The 17,593-nt window shown below is 38.1% G+C and overlaps 1 protein-coding gene across 3 annotated transcripts; it reads right to left on the reverse strand.

Annotated features, from left to right (window-relative positions):
- Positions 1–1,778: 1,778 nt before the first annotated feature.
- On the reverse strand, positions 1,779–17,081 carry LOC143885103 (E3 ubiquitin-protein ligase SINAT5-like). Of its 3 annotated transcripts, none has more exons than XM_077389095.1 (4): positions 16,916–17,081; positions 9,394–9,675; positions 2,921–3,307; positions 1,779–2,593 (listed from the first exon to the last, which is right to left on the reverse strand). In XM_077389095.1, the coding sequence occupies exons 2-4, from the start codon at positions 9,574–9,576 to the stop codon at positions 2,273–2,275; spliced, it is 891 nt and encodes a 296-aa protein (XP_077245210.1). In that variant the 5' UTR covers positions 9,577–9,675; positions 16,916–17,081; the 3' UTR covers positions 1,779–2,272. The 3 variants fall into 3 exon arrangements, with proteins under 3 accessions (XP_077245210.1, XP_077245208.1, XP_077245207.1); XM_077389093.1 differs by having other exon boundaries at positions 9,394–9,708; XM_077389092.1 differs by having other exon boundaries at positions 9,394–9,725.
- Positions 17,082–17,593: the final 512 nt, after the last annotated feature.

The following is a 17,593-nucleotide window of genomic DNA, read 5'->3' on the forward strand; positions in this document are numbered from 1 at the left end:
TATTAGGTCTAAATTGGACGTTCACTAGGTTGATAAAATGCTAATCAAATGTTTCCAACTATCCATTACTTGGGTGCATTAAAGAGTTTGACAAAGAAGGTGAGACTCTGAACTATTTGGCCATGAGTACATTGGACCTATCAGTTAAGCCTATGTGCGGCTGAAATGTGAGTGGAAATATTTAGAGTCATTTTAGTGGACCCACAATTGGGGCCCGCAACTTCCAGCAGTAATGGCGAAAATTGGGAATGTAAAACTTGTTAGGACTTTAAAGTCTTTCATTTCTTCACCACTAACACAAGACTTCAAAGACCTGGTCACTCTGAAAAACTCTCTGGCTGAGAGTCCCAGATATTCCCTATAGTTTACCCACAGTCCATGAAAATTTCCCACAGTCCGTAAGTGGAAATTGGGCCGGGCTGGGTTGTGAGACCTAATATTTAAGTATACAAAAGTACGAGTCCAACAACTTAAGTTTGTGAGCTCATTACTCCAAAGATCATTGTCAAGATATGGAAATGATATCAGCACTTCAATGTTTTGATATCAACGCTCTCCTTTTAGTATTTAATGGGCTTGTGAGAGCTTTTTGGGAATTGTATTAAACTGTTGACAGTCTTTTAAATGCTAAAAGACAAGCTAGTAGAGCGTGATATCAAAACATTGGAGTGTTGATATCATTTCCCTCAAGATATAATCGCTCTCACCATTGAAAAAATCATTGTCAAGATACATTCTGTTTGGTTAACGATCAGAGCTAGGAATTTACACTTCGGGGCCCGGACTAATTTACACTGGCTTGCATTGGTCATTGGAGACACCATGGCCCCCCTCACGCTATATGTGCCTCCGCCTTACCACATAAGTATTGTTTTCCTGGGAAAGTAAAAAAGACATAATTTTTCCGTTCCCAGAATCCCAGGAAAGTTTGGTGCCATGAATTGTTCGTTCTGCAAGGAATATTTCTAAATAATAATTTTGCGAGTTTCGTCCCAATTCAAAGAGAAAAGGAAAAATAAACAGGAATTTTTTTTTGGGAAATGAAAATTTCACGCCTTTTTTTACTTCTACTTAGAAAATGATGGCATTCTATTTCATAAATCATAACGTGCATCCAAACAGGCATGTTTGGCAACTACAAAAATTATTCCATGGAATATTAGTGGGCCTAATTGTGAGAGATTAGCGGAGGTGGGAGAGGGAGAGATTGAGAGGGTAGAAGTGGAGAGGGCGTAAGAAATCCGTAAAAAAAAAGTGGAAAAATATAAGCTTCTTAAATTTGTGTTTTTTTTCTGAGTTTTAGAGACTTTCCATGCTTCCCCTCACGTCCACCATATCAACTTTCTCCCTCACCAGCCCATCTTTTACCAATGGCCCCACAAATATTCCATGGAATATATTTTCATGGTTTCCAACACATGCCCTAACTGATCAAATCATTCATCTCACATAAAACAGGTGTAATAGAAACCACTCCATCCTATTTGGGAGAAGGCACATAGAGAGAATGAAATTAGAGAAGGGACTCATTTAGATTGGAAAAATAAAGACCCATATGCAGCCTTGTTTGGATTGCAGGAATTTTCTGGGAAAAGTATGGAAAGGAAAAATATTTCTAAAATTTCCTTCTTTTTTTACACAAAAAAAGTATTAACTTGAACCAACCCTATTCAATATTTATTTAGTGGGACCTTCAATTTATGAAGAAATCTCTCCAAATCAACCATAATCATATGATTACCCTACTCTGGATTTAATCAGAAGTGGATCAAGAAGTCTTAGATGCAAATACAGGCAGAGTTCTTTTCCATATAAAAAAATTTCTCAGTATTGTTGAACAGAAGTGACTCATTCAGATTGGAAAAATACAGACCCACATACAGTAAGAGAAACACTATCCACAAAAGACCACAACAACTCAAAACTCGCCCATCCTAAAACCCAATTGACCCAATTCTAACCATTGCAAATTACACCTCTTCCCTTGTTGAATCTAATCTGCATCTAATCAGGAGTTCAGGACTGGATCAAGAAGGTTTAGATGCAAATACAGGCAAAGTTCTTTTCCATAGCACAAAGTTCTCAGTAGTGTCAAAATAGAAGTGGCTTTGGATTCACCATTTTCGTTTGGGGGTTTACCCCAAATGACTGTTGAACAGCACCAAAATCATAGGGTTGGCCCTCAAGATGAAGATAACAGAGATGATTCTCCTCCGTTTTCGAAGACGAAACGATTACACTTAGAATCGTGTGGTGGGTCCTTTTAGCCTTTTCAGAGATCCTTCCATATCCTGCCTGTTACCCTTAGCTTCAGCTCCTTGCTGTCACCCCCAGAAAAATACAGAGCCAAGCTCCTCTGGACTATAAGCCCATCGTTGCTGTCTCGAATGCTCCGGTGGTGGGTCCGGATACTTCGGGGCATGCCTTGCCATGTCAGCTTCCGGCCATTGCCACCAACCTCAAGGCAGTATTGAAATTTCCTTGCTTCAGATTCCTCACCCATGAATCGAAGGAAAGCCATGTATACCGGTTCAGTTCCAAGCCGAAATGCTTCGAAATGGAGACAGAAGTAGTTGCCAAAACAGTTGAAGAGCTGTACAAATTTTAAAGAAAAAAAAGTTAAAAGATCAGCAGAGAATGAGTGATATCATAACACAGAGAAACACTGTACTTAATCAAGTTTTTCCTGTTAAAAAGCTTGATGTGGTCATGTTTTTATTAAGTTTTTTTTAACTACAAAACCAAGGTTACCTAATGAGCAATTGAAATTATCAAACAATCAATCATCAAAACTAAGTTATAGTTCAACACAACTCAGACTTAATTGGGTATTTCGAGTAATCAAACAAGATTGACCAATTTTTTTTTTGAGATTTAAGAATCAAAACATATACATAAAGAGAAGGCGAGTCGAGCCTACCGTTAGAGTCCACGACACATTGTCGACTGAGCACGGATCCTGCTTCACATAACGGTGATTGAAAGTGCAGCCCATTTGCAGATCCACCTTATGACGCTCCCTTAGATGTGTCAACAAAGTCAGAACGTTGCCTGTGACCAAGCAATCAGAGCCTGGATGGGGACAGCTATATGGCCTGAAAATGCACTGTGCCTCGTGCTTCAGCTTGCTGTAATAAGGGAACATCTCCTCACAACCGAGATCGTGGTACGCACATGGCAGATGGAGAGAAACAGCAAGTTTTTCAAGTGCCAGACACCTTATATTGCCAATTTCTTTTCTACAGATGGGGCACTTGTTGTTGGCTTTAGATTTACAGTCGAAGCATAGGGTATGCCCCGCAGGACACTGCATCAATAGAAAAAGAGGATTAGCAAACTCAAAAGGGTTACTACAAAGCTTGGTTTAAACTTTTAAAGGATTGTGTTCAAGTTGATGAGTGAGATGCAGAAATGAATCAAGCCTCAAAGAAGATTTGTCTGATTTCAATGTGAGCTTTACTTAAACATGGGAGCTTTACTTAATCAAACTGTACGGCTAATGAGAAAAGTATAGATAGACGGGGTAAAAATACCGACTTCCATTTTTATATCGTATATAACACTACATGTCGTTAAAAAAATTCATTCAAATCCATCTCCCCTACAAGGTTGATGGAGGCTTTAAAATTTCCAATAAATCATTTCTCAAAAGCTTGGTCTAAACTTTTAAAGGCTCGTGTTCAAGTTGATGAGTGAGATGCAGAAATGAATCAAGCCTCAAAGAAGATTCGTCTGATTTCAATGTGAGCGTGGGAGCTTTACTTAATCAAACTGTACGGCTAATGAGAAAAGTATAGATAGACGGGGTAGAAATACTGACTTCCATTTTTATATTGTATATAATACCATGTCTTTAAAAAATTTCATTCAAATCCATCTCCCCTACAAGGTTGACGGAGGCTTTAAAATTTACACCAATGATGGCGTTTGTGATCTCATTTGTATTCTAAAGCTAGAATTCAGAGGTACTCTTCTCGGTCGAAGAAATTCCATCAGGAACATCAGGAAAAGAAGGCCATGGTCGAAGCATTAACTGAAAGATGCCTACCCACACAACCCCAAAACACCCATACCCCATACTCTTCCTTCTCCAGCCGGCCGCGCCAGAATTTCCAAGTGAGACCCCATCAAACATAGGCACTACTTGAAGATACTTTCTGCAAATTATGGAGTGTCTTGCCTATAGACATACTTGGAACTCTTTACACTCGACCATTGAATAAGACATTTTTATCTCGTTTATGGTCAGCCAAATTAGTAACCGATCCACTCTTCATCGATCATGCTCTTCTTTCGCTCCATCCAAATAACCCAAATCACCATACATGGAGTTACTTCCCACATTTTAGTTTGTTTTATCCCCAAAAGGTCCTTTAGGACAACTGACAAAAAAATGCATCACTGATTTTGGAAAAAACCACTTAATACCAAAACATGAGACAACTGCAAACCAAATTCTATGCAACACCTATAAGCTATTAGGCATTTCAGTATATACCAACACCATGCACGTCACAAACAACTACGCACAATTCTATTTTTTCAACATTTTTAAAAGCTTTTAAGTACTTCAACTCTATTTTCCAATATTTCTAGGTAAAATGCATTAAATTAGAGGGCTGATATCTATGTTACCTAGTTCATCAGTTCTCTTGATTCAGATTCAGGTTCGTGGTTCGCAACTTTCTGATTAACATGAACCTGATTCGCCTTTTCGGTTTGTTCTTTGGTTCGCCTTAGATCACTAATTCATTTCGTAGTTTGGTTCGCCTTGTATCAGTAATTCCTATGATTTGTGGACACGGACACGAGTGCCGTGTGTCGACACGGACACGAAGTGTCAGACACGGCAAACCCCCAAATTTTAGAAAAGGGGACAAGGCTAAAATAGAAAATACATATAATCATGATTTGTGGACACGGATTGGTGTTCTGAATTTTGACATGGATACGAGGTTTCTGACATGGAAACCCCTAAAAATCTAGAAACAGTAGCACACTCATACATGCACATACATATAAAGTTACCGACACTTCTAGCAGTACACTTAAAAGGGTATAAAGGAGTGTGGACACAGGTGTTGTGTCGGACACGACACGACACGTGTGTCTGCAATAAATTCAAAGTGTTGGCCAAATCATAGAGTAATTCATTCCATAGCTTTTCATCATTTTTTGAGAAAAAGTAACAGTAGTTGAATCGGACAGCAACTCCATAGAAGTAGAAACTGGTAGTATTCCTCGTGAGTTTCATAAAAGCATATGAACTCTAGTTGAATGGGAAGACGACAAATTGGAAGAAACTGAAGATGCCTTGCTTGAGAGCAGTGCGAGGAAGGTAAAAACGAACAAGAAGAAAATCAGAGCGCATTTCAGACGCTGAACTGGGTGGAAGTCTTCTTATTCGACACAGTACGAGGGCCCAAGACTAGGAGTTTCGAAACAAGAAGAGTGGCTGCCTACTAATATAATCCATACGCATGCCGGGTATGATGGAAAAGTATGCAATGTGATTTTAGACGGAGGGAGCAGCCCGATCATAGTTCCAAAGGAGATGGTCACAAAGTTCACTTGAATATCAAAAAACATCCTTGCCCATATGAGGCATGGTTCCAAAAGGGTAATATGATTGATCTTGTTTTCGTTTAGTTAACTTTTAGACGAGAATTCATTTCAGGTCTTCGAGTGGGGAAACATGCCCAGACATGCTATCAACTAATAACATGGAGTTCTACACCATAGTTCAAGCTTTGACGTTGAGGACACCACCTCATCCATTGAGAGTTTGTCTTATTTTCTGATCATTAAACCTAGAGGGATTTGAATTTAAGCTCATGGAAACTCAATCAACGTCATATTAAGTGGATTAAAAATAGTGACGAATGAGCTAGAAGAGCCATGCTTTTGGTTACATTGCTATTGGAGGTTGTGGATTTGATGTGAATCAGGCTCTGATACCAAATTAATGCAAACCTAGTTCTGACACCAACTTGGTGCGGATCGTGTTCGCAGGTTGATCTTTGGGAATTTGCACCATAGATTCTCATAACAGAATAAACAAGTAAGAATCAAAAGATAGATAGGCTTTCACAAAGATTCAAAGCGTTTGAATTATTCCGCCAATAGAAATTAAATAATCCAAAAGAGTTTCATCCGATAGATTATAAATACAGCTCAATAGTCAATAATAATCAGATGTCTAATCAGATATGTCAACCAAATAGGTTTATAAAATAAACTCTCTATGGCCCAAAGAAATCTAGAAAGGGTAAAGGAATAAGGGTAGGGACATGTGTCGGGTATATGGTTAAAGGAGAATGAAGGTAGGCTCAAAAGAAAAATACTCATGGGATGTAATGAAAATAAGCAGGCAAATCCGATCCGATCGTGCACAAATAAACGGAAAAGTAAAGCATAAAGCAAGATAACAAACCACGAGATGAACAATGAGATTTTACTAAAAAAATAAAAACAATGAGATTTTGCATGGTTCGGTCAAGATGATTATTCGATTTTCCAAGAAACCTAGTTTCTAGTTATCAATGATGATTAAAATAAAATCGCAAAGGTATAGGAAACAATACCAATTGATTACCCGACTGGTAATCTCTAGGGGTGCAACTCGGGTCGGGTTGGGTCGGGTTGAGGCCAACCCGAACCCGACCAACCATTTGCTCAACCCGAACCTGACCCGACCCGAGTTCCAACCGACGAGGTTCAACCCGACCCAACCCGAGATATTAAGCTTAAAAAATAAAAATAAAAATTATTAAAAATGTCGCGTTGACTCGGGTCGGGTTGCCCAAGCCCTCAACCCGAACCCGACCCGAACTCAACCCAACCCGACTTTTTTTCCGGGTTGAACCAGTCGGGTTCGGGTTGAGCCCGCCCAAGTTGCACCCCTAGTAATCTCTGCTTGATTCACTCCTCGCTTGGCTTTCGCTCTTCTCAAGATGAATTGCCATTGGAAGTTGGAGTGATGGCTCCTTCTTAGGTGCTTGGACTTTGTAGAGAAACTCGAAGAAGAACCTTTCTTCTTGTTGATAGAGGATGAAGAAGATACAAAGCTCTTTTAGAGCAATTGAGAGAGGGGGGGAGATTTCTAAACTGATGAAGAGAGAGGAGGGAGAGTCAAATTGTTTAACTCTTGTAAGACAGAGACTCTCTCTCAATCTCTAAATATTTATAGACATCCCATTAGGGTTGGACGTCCCACTCATCTTGTACGCCCAACCCAATTGGGTTGCTTATTTCCAAAATATATTTTAATTCAATTTTAGAAACATGGTTAAGAACGAATTTCACTAGTTTGTTTAATTTCCAAAATATCTTTCACTATTTTCATAGAGAGAAATTTGAATTTAGAAGCTTTTCTATGATTGAGAAATAACATTCAAGTTTGACTTTTGCAATTAGGAGAAGTTTCTAGTCGAAAATTTTGCACATGGAAAATTCGTTTCCACCATGTTAGTTTCCAAAACCCACACTTTTTCAAACTAGTTTCTAAAACAAATTAATATAAACAAGGAAGCTCTTTCTAAAAAATTTTGTTTCCAAAATCAAATGATTCAAATAAGGAAATACTTTCCAATTCAAAGTCTCTCTCTCTCTCTCTCTCTCAAAATAGAAACTCCAAGTTTCCATTTCCATTGATCAATTAATTAGGCAACTTTCTAAATATAGAAACCTAAAATTATAAAGTTTGTTCTCACCGATAATTGGAAACTCCAAGTTTTCTTTTTCGAACTAATTAAATCTAATTAATTAATCCTCCATGTAAATTAATCAATTAATCTAATTAATCAACCAATTTACACACACCACCACTATGGTATATGAGCCCAAGTGAATGCACCATAACACAGTGTGATTCCTCCATGAAATATGTGGTGTAAGCACTTATAGTCCCGTAGTTGCAAAAAGTACTGTACGGAACGCATCATAGGATGATCCAAACCGTCCATGCGATGGAGCACAACGAAAATAGGTTGTGCCCCAAAAATCATTACCACAGGATGATCGTAGCCCTCCGATCTAAAGAGGTTTCCATAATATGCAGTTCACCTATAGATCGGAGGGTTGGGAACATCCTATAGAAATGATTTTTTGGGCACAACCTATTTACGTCGTGGCCCATCACATGGACGGTTTGGATCATCCTATAGTGTGGTCCGTACAGTACTCTTTAAAAAATACGGGACTATAAGGGCTTGCACCATATAAAATCTCTTCCTCCATATATGCAATACATTTGATCCAATCCGTCCATGCAACCGATAAAATCCAAGAACCAGATTCTCTAAGAATCCATAAAGGTCAAGCGAGTTAAGAGTGGGATTGACGCAGGGATCCGACAGTATATCCTGCAAGACTCTGAGAGCCCCATTGCAACCTCGCTCGGTAGTTTTACTTCAGTCGTATTAGGTAAGTGGCCCCCCACAAGAAAATTATCCTGAAGATGACCATCCAATCATCTAAATACCCCTAATCACATCCTATATGTGCATTTTACCTCCAATCCTCATTTTCCGAGCTGGGTCCTACGGGGGGTGGACATTTACTACCCCTGGGCCCGCCCGACAGTATACCTTTCAATCCATTAGCATGAGCCTGCAAATGAATTTGCAAAATCCTTTGAAACACAACAACTTGTTTTCGAAAAACATTTTGATAAACATTTAATCAAATCGTCTGGCCAGACTTATTTTTAGAGGCCTATGCTGAGATTGAAACCGTAAATGACTTCCTCTGGAAAAAAAAAAAAAAAAAAAAGGATTCCTTATTGGGTATCCCTATTGATCTCGTAGGTTACCTCATGACCCAATACTACCCTCAAGTGACCCGAGATCAGAACCACTGTTAGATAGACCAAAGCCATAGGGTGGGCCCACAGACCAATATGACCCCTCAAGTCTAAAGACATGTAAGGGTCATGTCTGACAAAATAGCCTTATCAATATTTCTCGTTCATAGGCTATTCCATAGTCATTTGTTCACTGCGCAAACCATTTGTCGCACATATTCTACCTGCTTAGGTCCACTACCCCATGACTAAGATAAGCCACCTGACCCGCACGACCCGAGTTGCAACCCTACACATAGCCATGGGGTGACAAATGACAAATTTTTAATTGTTTTTCCTATTTTTTCCTGAACTTGTGTGACACTTTTGATGAGCTCTCCGATACCTTTCATCTGTTTTTTCCTAAAACCCAAAAGCATACAAAAAGAACCGTACAACAACAAATCATTGATAAAAGGCTTCAAACTACTAGAACCAATACGTACACAGATAAATACAATGGATATAAAGATGCATGGTTAGATAAAGACAATGGATATAAAGATGCATGATGGTAAAAACTTAAAAATGGTATCCGACGAGATCCAAACCTGTTGAATTGGAGGATACATTGAATTGTTACACACTGGACACTTCAACAACCCATCTATATCGCTGTTTGGAAGTAGAACAGGTTTTCTTCCGTGTGGCACCTTAACCAGTAGTTGAGCCTGCTGATTTGACCCTACATAAGAGGAATCGGCATCCCCCATTGACGAACTAGAAACATCCATATGGCAGAAGATAAACTGATCCTTGTCTATTTTGTTCCCAATTTATGAGATGACACGCGAGGACAAACAGACTGAAGAAAGGCCTGCTCTGGCGACACCCTTAAGCATCGAGCCAATTGAAATTAAATTAAACTGCATCATTATAAGGCCTGGAATCCATTATGAAAACATAATAATATGGTGTTGGTGAGAAATCTCAAAAGCATAAGATAGAAACCAGTGAATGAAAGTTCTAGTCTTCAATACATCAAGCTCCATATGCAGGAAAGAATAGCCGGTAATATAAATGGAATAAGGGTTCACCTTCTTCATGAAAATTTTCTAAAGGATTCATTAGCCGGCCCCAACTAGTTTGGGACAAGGGCTTAGTTGAGCTGAGTTGTATAAATGGAATAAGGGCTTCTAAACAAATCCAAAAAACAAATCCAAATAATAGGATTCTCTAAGAAACATAGTTCCAGCATTCTTACATAGCAAATTACACTTCACTGTAGGGAACTGAGGTGAAAAGACATGCAAAAACAACAAGCTCCTCAAAAATGCTCGACTATAAATGGACATTAAATTCTGCATAATTGGAATCTCCATCGCCAATCGAGCCAGAAGGTAACAAGTTTGTGCCACTGGAATTCTTAAAAATAAACAATTCCTACCAGACCTAGGTTACTGATGGAACCATCAAAGCTTCTTTTTTTTTTTTTTTAATGGCTGAAATTTCATTCAAAAGAAAAGACCGAGATGGTCACATACAAACACGAGAAAAGAAAACAAGCAAGATACAAGGAAATACATGATAAAAAGACTGAAGAACTCTCACGGCAGTAAAAAAGCAAATTGCTGAAGGGACAACATGCGGACCCCCTCCCTTGCTAGCTTATCTGCCACCCTATTGGCAGATCTCCTTATATGACAGAAGGAAGTACTTGAGCTACCTAAAATTTCTTTGATCTCTTCAATTCAAATAGCTCTGCAAATCTCCATGGGAATATATGTGATTCATTCAACCAACGGATTACATTTCGGGAGTCCCCTTCTACCACTACTCTATCTAAGTCTTCTCCCACTAGAAACTTGATACATTGATGGACTGCACACACTTCCGCCTCACTTGAGTCGGCTACTCCAATGGGACCTGCAAAAGCCCACTTTACCCCCCACCCTCCGCCGCAAAACAAAATCACTTAGTACCCCCTATGCTAGCTGGACCCAGATTACCAAAACTTCGATGGAAGACAGTTTTTCTTGCAGTTGTTTAGTTTGATGTATTCGAAAGAATAAGAGAGTGGGGTTTGCAGTCCACTTCTTTTGCGGCTTACTTTTATAGAATGATATCCCTTAAAATCTCCTTATTATCATCATTCAAAAAAAAAGGTCTCCTTCCATGGATTGTTGTTCCAACTTCCAACTACATGATAAGATGTGGGAATAGATAGATCTGAAGAAGATAAATGTTATATCATAAGAAGCTAATGAAAATGTTCAACGATGATCCAACTACAATGACATGTCCAAAACCAAGTTCCATGCCAAGCAAAAAAGAGGGTTCCAACTTCCATCTTAAGAAATAAGCAAGGTGATCAAACTCAAAAAAATACAAAAATAATTCCAGTGAATTAAGTAAATTTATTTACGGTTGGAAATAGTAACAGAAATAATTAAAAAAATTGGCAAGCACCTACTTCAAATAAAAGCAAAAGATAATAAATGAAAAATATAGATTTGCAAGGGGCCACATGCCACAGAAAACAAATCAGTAGGCAACTGAGAAGGATCAGATTATTTAATTAGTATTGATTATCGAATGCTGATTCTAGAAGTAAAATATTTTGGCCGCATTTAAAGGCATCCAACACCCATTCAATAGGCTCTGGGGATGACGGGTATTTCTGCATCATAGGGGTGGCCCATTGGGTAGTTTCTGTATAGAATAAAGGGAAAAGAGATAATTTCAATGTCTTCAAGAAACAATGTATAGCTCTAAAGTCACATTGCTTGAGAACTTTTACAATCAACTCATTCCATAATTCCTTGAGCATGCCGCAAAACAACTTTTTCCTAATTGTATGTGATCAAGACAATCAAAGGAAGGCCTAATAATTTGCTCCGATACCAAATCTTATGGAGGACCAATGTAGCTTTGATACCAAATCTAAGACGAATCTTTGAAAGGGACTTTGGGGGTAAAAAGATTGGTGAAAACTAGGGTTTTGGCTCCTAAAATAGGTGATTAGAGTGGAGAAATATTTCTACGAGGTTTAGGATATGTTTGAAGTGGTGCAGAAACATGCCGGGAAGCTGTCGAATGATGCTAGGAAGGTGTGAAATGAGTTTCGGGGCAAAAAAAGAGAGGGACGGGGTAGGGATGGATTTGAATGAACGGGAAAAATTACCATTCAAAAAATATATAATTTTTTTATGAATATTTTAGGGGTTTTGGGTAGAAGATAGGTAGAAAATGACCCATCAAAAAAAAAAGGTAGAAAATACCATTAAAAAAAGATAGGTAGAAAATAATGTAAGAGAAGTTTTTGGTAAGATTAATAGTTTCGGTTTCCTAGGAAGGTGATTTATTGGGAAAAAAACTAAAAAAAAATGGAAGAGATAGACAGCAAGGTTGGAATCTCACCAAACAAAAACCATGGGCATCGCACCAAGGGGTTCCTAGGCATCTCACCTTAAGGAAGATCAAGGCATCACAACTTGGCAAGGAGTGGACTTCACATCCATACAAGAAGCTTTCAAAATCATTGTTCAATCATCATTCATCATATCTCATTTCATCACGACTATATGAAAAGTGTCTTGAGGCTTACAATATATAATAAAAAGAAGAAAACTTAGAAGTTATGAAACCCTAACCTAATACTTTTGGACTAAATTACTCTCTAACGACTTAAAAACTTGCTCCCCACTTAAAATGCACATAATACATGTGTGAGGCCTATTTAAAACACGCATAACACAAAGTCCTTAAGTGATTTTGATGGAAAAGGAGTCTAATAGCATCATGTATCTTAAAAAATGCTTAAATAACACTCTAAAACCATATAAAACTTTTTTTAATATAAATAATGGGCCACATCTTAATTCCTTGATTCTTCATGGCATCTTGGACGATCCCTCGTCATATTCCCCCGCTTTAAAATATTTGACGCCGTTGAATATAATGATTGGCATGACGAGTGGGAGTTCTTCAATTGGAATCTTTACACAGGTCACATATGGTTGTCGTTTCCAACAAACTAGGTACTTCCCATGCATAAGTAGTTTTGGGCAATCATTCCGTTGATTCAAAGTAATATAATCAGAAGGTGCGGCTTCGATGTATTCCTTATACCATGACAACTTAGGCAAAAAGGAACTTAGGCATTGTGCTTCCTTAAGTCTGTAGACTTCTGCTCGTATATTCTCGAGTAAGCAGTAAAAAATCGCCAAGGCTCCAAACATTATGATTGGTGACTTTGTTGGTGTGATCTGAAGCTTCTGTTGACTATGTCAAACGACTTTCCTCTTCCAAGCGTGTTGTATGACAGTTGTTGCACTCTTGATCATCATATAATGTTCACGAACTAACTTATGTCAGAACCAGTTGTGTATGATGATAACGATTTGTACGTTGCTCTAACTCCGTGCTCTCCAAAGAAGGTATCAACAATGTCTGTTCTAGCACAAACTCCTAACTTTGTGCATCCTATAGAGTCTCCAAGGCTAGATGAGATGCATGAAAATATATGTGAGTACGATCCACATGATCCAGGTGGCACAATAGGCCTTCAAATTTGGAGTTCAAGCCTTCCAATAACTCTACTATTCGATCATGACTTCATCTAGACGAAATGTTTCCACCCTCGGCTCTGATACCAAATTAATGCAGGATGATCTAGCTCTGATACCAAATCTGATATAGGACGGATCACACTTGGATGGGATTATCTAGAGTCAGATGAATGTGACAAACTATCGAGTTTTGGAACACCAGAAATATAAAAAGGATAGTATCGTAAATCTAGGCTGCGTGCAACTCCTATGATTCAACCATGAAAATATGATCAAGTCATGGAGATTTTAAGATTATACATGAGTACATTTAATTATGAAATCAATCTACACATTAGCATTCAAGTAGCAAGAATATAAAGAAGTTACGGTTCTCAAAATCAGGAAATTTCAGCAACCCCACAAAAATGTGTTCCAATCTCACATACATCTCACAAGGTCTCAATACAATAGAAATATGTCTATGAGGAAGATTCTAGACCTCAAAGAGGACTTTGGGGTAGGTTTAGAAGTATGCCGACACAAGCCGAGAAGTTGCAGATTTATGACGGGATAGTGAACGATATCGATGATCTGCCTATCGGCACCCTCTCAAGCTAGTCTATCTACGACACTATGCGGATCTTCTGATATGGATGAACAATATCAACGATCCTACCACATGATCCAGAATCTCGTCGAAGTACTGAGCAAAACGTCAAGGAGAGACTATACAGCCTTTAAGCCATCGAATGACATTGAGGGAGTCCCCCTCAACCACTACTATATCCAAACAATCTCTATCCATGCGAATTATACCTTGGTGCACAGCACGAACCTCTGCCTCGAAAGCATCTGCGACACCTATTGGGCCAGAGAAGGCCCAAATAACAGCACCCTGAAGAAACCACAAGCAGGTGGCTCCCACACTTGAACAATAGCAGGGCACAGCTCAGAACTATTGCAAATCACTTTCCAACCTTCCATAGATCGTAGGCTAACACAAACCTAAAGGAAGGGAGGATCCGAACCCAAGATATAGAGAGAGCAATTTTTGCACCAAACCAGAAAAAGAAAAGCCTGAATTTTTATGGACATTGGTTACTGCTTCAACTAGGAAAAAGTATACATAAGTGGATCTAGTACTCTAAAGAAATGTTACTAGGAGGTTGCCATCCCACCCTCCAACCCGCATTCTATGGTTGACCAATGCCAAACACCAGTCGTTTGCGACACGGATCGCCAAAAATTGCGACCCGAAGCTTCAAACAGAAAAATATGATGAAGCATTATCCTCGCATGCTTCAATGCCGGTTTTTAGCACAAGAGCCGCTCCTCCTAAGTTCAAGCATACCATCAATTCGTCAACCCGGACTACAACAAACTCGTATATCCAACTTTGCAAGAGGAAACACTTCGGCGGACTAGGAAAAGAGAGCTCCGCAATAGTTTATTTGTTTGATCATTTATCATATTTTTATGTTTTTATTTCAGAACTAGTTAGTTATTTTATGCTTGCTTTCATTTAAGATTGAGAATTAAATATATGCATGTACTTAATTTAGTGATATTTGGAGATCTTCAAATTTTATATATTTTGGGTTCGATTGGAATAAGAATTTTCATTTTGAATAAATATGAATGGCATACACGAGGATAAAGGAGGAGGGTTGGCGTCAGGTTGGCAGCCGGCTGAAAAACTTTGCCACTCTTCTATGAAATCAATGGCATACACGAGGTTTCTTAATTTATTTATTAAACGAATGTAGTATGTAGTATGGAATAATATTCGTGTAAAAATATATGAAATTATATATATATATATATATATATATATATATATATATATAGAGAGAGAGAGAGAGAGAGAGAGAGAGAATAGAGTTCCTGAGGGTGCCCTCATATAGCTTATATGAGGTGGCTCTTACAAAACATAAGGGGCCCACATTGTTAGGATGATCCGAAGCATTCATTTGAAAGGCCCCATCATAGATAGGGTGTGTAAAAAAATCAGCTCCATTGGATCATCCTAATCACTCCAAAAGTGGGGGCAAAAATGGATAGACACGTTTTGTCCACAAATCTGCCCACTTTTGGAGGGGTTAGGATGATCCAATGGAGCTGATTTTTTGTACACAACCTTGACATCTACATTATTTTGGGAAGGGTGTGTAAACAGCAACTTCATACATGCCGATGCATACAGATAATTGTACTATTCAAAAATAGAGCATTCAGCTATAAAGAAGCCCAAAAAATAGAAAACATCATACGTGCATATAAGGCCAATGCACTATTACTATAAGGTTTACATGGTTCCAGTTTCAGTCCACGGTACATGTGGCACATGTTGGAGCAATGGGGACCCCCACAACTCCATATACCACTCCCCGCCACACATGACCCAAGAACTTCACTGAACAGGGCAATGAAAACATTTGGTCAATAGCCCAAAAAATAAAAGTTGAAACGAAAGTGGCCAGTGGTTCGCATTCAACACTGTTATCCTACCGGTGAGATTTTGGATAATGAGCCATTCATGGGTGAGGTCCTGCAACCCTGGGGCCGGCACATGTGCCACATTTACGAGTGTGGGGTCGAAAGTGTTCTGAGAGCAGACCAAGACAATAGTCCCATGACCATATCAGAGGCATCCCACGTAGACAATCATGTCAGCACAGTATGTATCAACAAGGCTAAATTATCCTTGCAACAATACAAAGCCAATGTTCAGAAAATCCTATGATTCATTCTCAACTTCTTCATCCCAAAAACCATTACTCATAATGAGTCAAATCATGACTGAAAAATTATTTTTTTGGCTTGTTCTCTAGACAATAAATGCCACAAAAACATGTAATCTCTTGATAGAACATAACGCAAACATTTTGCAATTCACCAGAAAAAACAGAACAAATTAGGGTTCGATTGTAACTATATTCAATTCCCAGCACTTGAATACTATCAAAATGAAAAATAAGAACTAAGAAAAATGCGCCAATTCAAGTAAAAATCATAGAAATATTTTTATTTTATTTTTTAAAAAAGGTACAAGTGCAGAAAATGCACCCTACAACTAAACCCTAAAATATTATTTTCCAGGACAAAAATCTAAAACATCCATCATTTCAGGAAGAATACAATTAAATAAATTATTTTTAAAAAAATGCTAAAAAAGAAGCATAGCATTCTCTAATATATAAAATTCCCCGATCAAATCATAATTGAGAATTCTACAATGGCAATACCTTCCAATGTATGAAAGAGTTGCATCAAGAACACAGATGAAATTTCTTAATCATAATAAAATAAAATAAAGTACATTACATAAACCCCAATCCATCATTTCAAAACATATACCCTAAAAACACCATCATTCCCCAAAAAAAAAAACATACAAAATTACAAATCAAATAAATGTTAGAGAAATACGCAGATGAACGATCTCATACAAATGCATAAACCCTAAACAAATCATCATTACAAGAATATGCAAGAAAAATAAGAAATTCTAAAAAAATCAAAAAAAAAAAAAAATTTGTCTTTTTATCTAAGATTCGAATTCGTAGATGTACGGAATTACCTATCGATCGATCGATCTAACTTGAGAAAATCGATTTTAGAAGAAATGTGAAACGATCAAATCGAATTTTTCCTCTTATTAGGAGGAGTTAGGAGAAACCCCAAATACATTTATTGAGGAAATGGGGAAAATTATGATATCGTTTGAGGGTAAAACGGATGAGTCTCTGGTTAGACGTTTCCCAACCACTTGGTTAAGAATGATAACGTTAAATTTACCGATATGCCCCTTCCTACTCTCTGTAGAATAACTCTCATGATTGCTTATATTGGCACTACCATGTTTTAATAATTGCACGAAGTCAGATTGTATTTTCTGTTTTAATTAAAAGTTTTTTGGGAACTGACCCTTGACATCTGTTTTTAGTAATAACGAGTAAGGTGCATTGGAAATGTAAATCTACACAGAAGATGTGTTTGTGCAATTATCAAAACATTGCTGTGCCGATATCAATTGCCTACAATTTCAGTGCCCCCTTGTTTTTTAATTTCTGCACTTGCTTTCACGTTCCTTCCTAAAAGTCATTTACTGGGCCCACTTTTGACTTTCTTTACGTGATCGGTCCATTTGATCCGAACAGAAAGCATATGTTCGACCAAATTTACTTATGAGTTATGAATCCTCTTTAAACTAAAGAGGGTGGCCTGGAGAAGAAAAAGGGGCAAATATATCATTCTT

Source organism: Tasmannia lanceolata, unplaced genomic scaffold, assembly GCF_043159265.1.
Source record: "Tasmannia lanceolata isolate RefF3 unplaced genomic scaffold, GAP_Taslan_0.1 ptg000008l, whole genome shotgun sequence".
Lineage (NCBI taxonomy): Eukaryota > Viridiplantae > Streptophyta > Magnoliopsida > Canellales > Winteraceae > Tasmannia > Tasmannia lanceolata.